Source organism: Setaria italica, chromosome VI (assembly GCF_000263155.2).
Source record: "Setaria italica strain Yugu1 chromosome VI, Setaria_italica_v2.0, whole genome shotgun sequence".
Taxonomy (NCBI): domain Eukaryota; kingdom Viridiplantae; phylum Streptophyta; class Magnoliopsida; order Poales; family Poaceae; genus Setaria; species Setaria italica.
Window position 1 is genome coordinate 35,628,394 of NC_028455.1, and position 6,089 is coordinate 35,634,482.

Consider the following 6,089-nt stretch of genomic DNA (forward strand, 5'->3'; position numbering starts at 1 on the left):
TTCCGTTAGGTAATTGTGTTAAGTGGCTGTTAAAAAGACCCTTTTGCCCCTAGTCGCATGCAGACTGCGCTGGACCGCTGGCTGCCTTTTTTTTTTTCTCATTTTTGCTAGACGCGCTGCATGCAGGCTGGCCGCTGTTTTTTTCTTTCTCTTTTTGCTGGCTGGTGTGCAGAGGAATGCCGTTTTTTCTCTCTTTTTTTTCTCAACATGATAGCTGGTGTGCAGACGCTGGGATGCCGTTTTTTCTTTTTTTTTCTCAACATGATACAACAGTGTCACAAATATGATATAGCCTGATTTCTAACATATTTATACAACATTTTTTTCAACATTTACACAGCATGATGATGACACATGATACAATAAGTTCACAGACCGGCACCACATTAACTTCAAACACAAAGCGGTTCACAGATACATGCAAGTTCACAGGAGTCCAAATTCACAGGGAGCGCACAATCTTGATAGCCACTGCTTCTTGGTTTTCCAAGTCCCAGCATTCCAAAACTTGTCCAAATGTCCGTGACACAAAATGAAACGATAAATATAGCATGAAAACAATGAAAGCACTGGGAACAAGAGCAAAAAAGAGCTTGTTCATCCTGTACATTCAAGTGGAAACTAAACATTCCAACTAAGAACCAGATCACTACAGAACAGAATACAGAAATGAAAACTGCACCACCAACATGGCAACTTACAGTAACAGATAACATCTGAAAGAAAATCCATCTCAACAAGCTATAGGTCAGAGAGGCTCAGATGCAAGCCAGAAACAAGCAACCTAGTGCAAGGAAAGTAAATTAAACATCATTGAGCTATGGAAATAATGAAAATATACATCTTAGTATCAGATTCTCTCCAACCACGGAAACATAGTGCCCATCCTTGTCATCTGGTCTCCAAGGAGGTGAAAGATTCCGCGGAGGTCCGGTGTAATAAATTGGCGGCGGCGGCAGAAAAGCCGTCGCAAAATTACCATTAATTAGTTCCTGCCCGTAGTATAGTATTGGAATTGCCTGCAAAAATAGAAAGCAATGTAAACTTGGATACACAAAAAACTGAAGGCTGGTCTTTTATGTTTTGTACTGCAATTTTTAGAAAACACTTGCATGACTTGATATATTTGAGGTTGCAATCGATTTTGTTCAGTAGTCACTAATTGAAGTATCCTACATATAGGTTCCCAAAAAAGTGACTGTTAGTGATTGATGAATATTTATTAAACTCTCCAGATTTACTAATGGTTTTGTTTCCATAATCCATAGACATTGACTGAGAAACCCATCCTGTAACCCTTAAACATTCTAGCCAAAAGAAAGACAGTTATCAGCTCGAAAGTTCTGTTAGATAGCTCAGAGGCCAAAGCAAGATAACTATCTAAGATGTACTACACCAGTTCCTTGCATAGCTGGGCAAATGATGAGGTCATGCGCTCCAAACCATGCCAGGCAACTATCTAATCCATCTGGTTTATCTCCAAAGCACACATACAGCTAATTATTCAACAATAATGCACAGCACAAATTTGTAGAAGGTGAAGCTTCAAGTTCAATTTGCTTTGTGCTCAGACAAGAAGGTGAAGCTTCAAGTTCATTTTGCTTTGTGCTCAGACTATCCTAAAATTTGTTAAGCACAGCACAAATACGTACCACCAGGGGGCTCCCCGACGGTTCTGCAACACGCCCGGGGGACCGGCGCCGCCTGCGCAACCCACCCGGGGGAACTCGTCGCCGCCGTCTGCGCGTAGCAACACGCCCGGGGGACCGGCGCCGCCTGCGCAACCCACCCGGGGAACTCGTCGCCGCCGTCTGCGCGCACTACCTGGGAGGGTTCACGACAGCCTTCGCCCGCTAGCTGACGGGGCTCTTGCCCGCAGCCTTCGCGCCCCGCCCAAAGGGGCTCGCCGCCGCCTCTGCAACCAGGCCGGGGGAGCTCGACGCCGGCGCTGCCTGCGCAACCCGCCGGGGGGGGGGGGGGGGGGTGGGGGGCTCGCCGACGCTGCCACGCCCCGCCCGAGGGAGCCGCCGGCCGGATCCACTTCCTCCCCCGTCGGATCTCCTTCCATCTCGCCGCCGACGGCCAGCCACCGCAAGGAATCTCGCCGCCGACGGCCAGCCACCGCAAGGAATCTCGCCGCCCACACGGATTGCACCTAGGGTTCGAACCTCATGTCCAAGTGTCTTGAGCAAGTGTCTTGAGCAAATTCTGCTTGTCATATCAGCATTTCTTTAAGTATTGCTGTAACCTTCTAGAAATTTTGGACATTCTTGTCTATTCTTTGAACCAGTGGTCCAACTAGTAAACCAGCAATTGGATTGGCAAACAGGACGGAGTTTTTATAGAACTCTAATCTTGAGAACAAAATGGAAACATCAAAATCCTAGAGACGATTTAAAAGATCAATATTTTGTATCAGATTAGAGAGATAGATGTAAGGGAATTAGATATTGACACTGAAATTTTTTTAAAATGAATATAAAAATGTAATAAAGGAACAAACCATCCTTGCAGTGAAGATATCATTCCCAACTCGTGCTAATAAACCAAGGCCCTCGCATGCTGCTCGCCGCTGTGCTGTAGAAATTTCAGTCTCTCCTAAAATGGCATTGACAATGATTGAGCACCACGTAAAGTGAGGAATTCCTGGAGCACAGCATGTACAATGTTGGAAAGTAAGGGAATAGATTATATTGTTAGAGGGCAGAACAAATAATAAATAAAATAAATACCTTCAACCCTGATAATATAGCAACACATGTATTTGTAATAAGACATGTAGACCATGGGTACTTCTTCCCAGACTTCAGGCACTGGTCAAGATTGTTCAAAAGCCTTATCTTGACAGTGTTTTCCTGTCAGTGAATGTGTTAACATAAAATTATAGAGAACCATCCAGCAGTGGGAGAATTTCTAATAAAAACGTGATTGGATCCCAGAGTTAAGATTGCACCTGACATGCAAAAATGGAACCATAACAGAGAAGCATCTGGTTGACAAGCATTTTGCGAACCGATTATGGCTTCATAAAAGAACCGATTCGGGTTGACAAGCATTTTGTGAGGAGCTCAATCGCCAGGAACGAGCAGCCGTCGACGACGAGCTCCTTCAGTCGCGAGCCTGGCGTGCTGACCACCAGCCGCTTCATCTTCCCCGCGCAGCTGCACGACACGAGGCGCAGCGTCTCCAGTGGCGAGCGCGCGATGAAGAGTCTCTGGTACGTGGCCGCCGGCATGTCGTGCAGGACGAGCTCGGTGGTAGCGGCGCGGGAGCACGTCGCCGACCCTGAGCTCGAGCGCCGGGACCTCGTGCGGGAGGCACGCCCACCGCCTAGCGAGCACGGCAGTGGAGAGCGCGGTGCGGGTGTCGAGGCGAAGCAGGTCGTCGAGCATTGGGCTCAGGCAGTCCGCGCTGCCGCCATCGTCCGAGATAGGGCGCGCGCACCGACGCGGCCTCTTGATCCTGGCCATGGCTGGTTTGCTCGATCTGGTAGCCAGAACAGATGGCAGCTGGCCTTATTAGGCGGGTTGACTGGTGCAAACGGAATCAGACTCCGATCAGGCAGCGATCTGTTTACTCTTCACTGTCAGAGATGCCACTAGCTAGCCTTGGTTAGTTTAAGTCTGGCAGGTGTTCTTGGGTACAACTCCGGCGAGCTTAGTGGCGTAACAATGCCCTCTGTGCATCAATGCAGTCCTGGGCTGCGGCGGTGCATTTGGCACGGCACTGGCCGTGTTCGCGGGCTGGTGCACGAGGGGAGCCATGGCCGTGCGACGACCGATGGCAGGGGTCAGTTAAGAGAACAAAGGATGGTGATTATAAAGCCTAATGGCGATCATGCATAAACAGAGGAAATCTATCAGCGAGGACCAAATTCAAATAGCCTGGACAAATTGGCACATACCATAAACAAAAACATACATATTTCAACTTCACCACGCCTGATTTATTCCTGGTGAGCATTACAAAACAAGAGACAACCCTAACATTTGTAGTCCAAAAATCGCCTATGAGAAGTTGAAGTCTACCAAGCTCACTCCAACCTTACATTACCATCCCTCCGTCAATGGTAAGCACCTGCGTGTAACATGGGTTAGTTGAAATGCTACAAAATAGAACTCTGAAAGTTTGAGGGCAAATGTAGTCACAGTGTCATGCACCTGTCCGGTGATGTAGCTAGCCGCAGGATTAAGGGCCAAAAACTCGACTAAACCCGCAACTTCCTCAGGTTGGCCGTATCTCCCTGGAAGTTGTATGACAACATGTATAGTTAGTGGTGACAGCTGCCGTTTGAATGCAGAGGAAAAACAAGAACCAAGCAATATGAAATATCTCAATATGATGTGTTTTCATATTCTACTAGAACTATAATGGGTTATGGTTCTATAAAATCCAGCCCGTGCCACTCTGCATCAATGAGCAACTGTAAAAGAATATACTTGGGTTTTATAAAAGTAAATACGGCTTTTAGTATACTGTTTTCCTTTCTAGCCTACAAACTGGTACTCTGCTCTTGCAGTCTATCTAAATATCAAAGGCCGTTTTAACTCTAGCTGTCCCACGCTGCTATCTATAGTAATAAATACCAGAATGATCTTCCTCTTACAAACATTAAATGGTGCATCACTAATGAATACCAGCTAGTAACTTTCGTTTGGAGCATCACTAAAGAACCATAAAAACAAAGCAAGTTAACAATGCTACTTGTCCAATGGTGCAGCTTAAGACGCTAATACAAAGGTGTTGTACGCAGGAACAGCTAAGCTGCATACAGCTTACCTAATGGAATGGTTGACAAAAATTTCTTCTCAAGCTCTTCCCCAAGCTCGGCAGTCATATCAGATGCAATGAACCCTGGTGCAATAGCATTCACCTGCATGTATATTCAGAACAGTTTCAGAATGCTTAGCCTAACCTCAAAGGTGAGTTAATAGTGAAAGATAAAGATCATACATTGATATTTCTGCTTGCATATTCCCTGGCAACTGTTTTTGTGAAGCCAATAACCCCAGCTTTGGCTGCACTATAATTAGCTTGGCCAACATTACCAGTAAGCCCAACGACAGATGCTATGTTGATAATTCTCCCCTGCATTTTGCAATAAAAATACACACATTACTAACCATGAAAAATAGCAAACAAGGCAACTTTTGACAGCAACTTCTTGAAAGTCAGAGACTCGAAGAGTACAAGACAAATACAAATATAAGTAGTGGTAACAAACTATCAGTCCATGACCTTCTGTGTGTATTTGCCTACCTTCTGAGGCACAACACAATAATAATGTATTATCAATGTGGGGTATGGGTTAATATTAGTTCTTTTGCTTCACACCACCTCAAAGAGAACAAAACATATACAAGTAATATAACAAACTATCAGCCCATGACCTTCCATGTGTATTTGCCTAACTACTGAGGCACAACACAACAATAATGAATTATGAATGCGGGTTATGCTTTAATATTTCTTTTGCTTCACACCACTTTCAGTTATATAATATATTACGAACACAAAGTAAGAAAATCATGCAAGGAGGCACTCATTTTGTTGTGCTTCTCCAAGTAAATTAAGTGTAATATGAAGAGCAGAGAAATATAACCTTTTTTTTCTTCATCATTACTTTAGTAGCAGCCTGCAAAGAATATGTTGCTGTAAGATGCATCTAACAATTCAAGTAATTTCAAAATAAAGAAATATTATAAACTCACCTGTGTGCACAGGAAGACACCTGTAAGATTTAGATCAATTACATCTTGCCACTGAGATTTCTTCATCCTCATCAATAATGTGTCTCGTGTAATCCCTAATAAAAAATGTTTTATTTGACACAAATCAACTGAATAGGTAGCAGAAAAAAGTGCAATGTGCCACGGGAACATACCTGCATTGTTTACCAGCACATCTATTGTTCCCCATTTATCCATAGCCTAATTGATTTAAGAACTAATCATAACCATGTCCAAATAAAGATTGATGTAAAAGTGAAAAGGAACATTTTCTTTCTGTAAACAAACTACACTTACTGCTTTCATCATAGATTCTACATCAGCTTCTTTTGAAACATCTCCTCCGAAGGTGATAGCCTC

The 6,089-nt window shown here is 44.3% G+C and overlaps 1 protein-coding gene and 1 long non-coding RNA gene across 2 annotated transcripts; both read right to left on the reverse strand.

Annotated features, from left to right (window-relative positions):
- Nucleotides 1-523: 523 nt before the first annotated feature.
- LOC111257618 lies at nt 524-2,384 on the reverse strand. Its single transcript, XR_002678146.1, has 2 exons — nt 1,653-2,384; nt 524-1,019 (listed from the first exon to the last, which is right to left on the reverse strand). It is a non-coding gene; the product is annotated as an uncharacterized LOC111257618 (long non-coding RNA).
- Nucleotides 2,385-3,908: 1,524 nt separating this feature from the next.
- On the reverse strand, nt 3,909-6,083 carry LOC101782879 (3-oxoacyl-[acyl-carrier-protein] reductase, chloroplastic). The gene is made up of 8 exons (XM_014805400.2): nt 6,027-6,083; nt 5,885-5,930; nt 5,712-5,806; nt 5,603-5,635; nt 4,954-5,088; nt 4,780-4,873; nt 4,161-4,243; nt 3,909-4,077 (listed from the first exon to the last, which is right to left on the reverse strand). Exons 1-8 carry the CDS (start codon nt 6,036-6,038, stop codon nt 4,045-4,047), a joined length of 531 nt encoding a protein of 176 aa, XP_014660886.1. The 5' UTR covers nt 6,039-6,083; the 3' UTR covers nt 3,909-4,044.
- Nucleotides 6,084-6,089: the final 6 nt, after the last annotated feature.

Coding starts and splice junctions, on each gene's coding strand:
- LOC101782879 (XM_014805400.2), bottom strand. Junction 5,807..5,884: donor TGTGCTGGTAAACAATGCAG/GTATGTTCCCGT, acceptor ATTTTTTATTAG/GGATTACACGAGACACATTA. Junction 5,089..5,602: donor TAATGATGAAGAAAAAAAAG/GTTATATTTCTC, acceptor TGCAAAATGCAG/GGGAGAATTATCAACATAGC.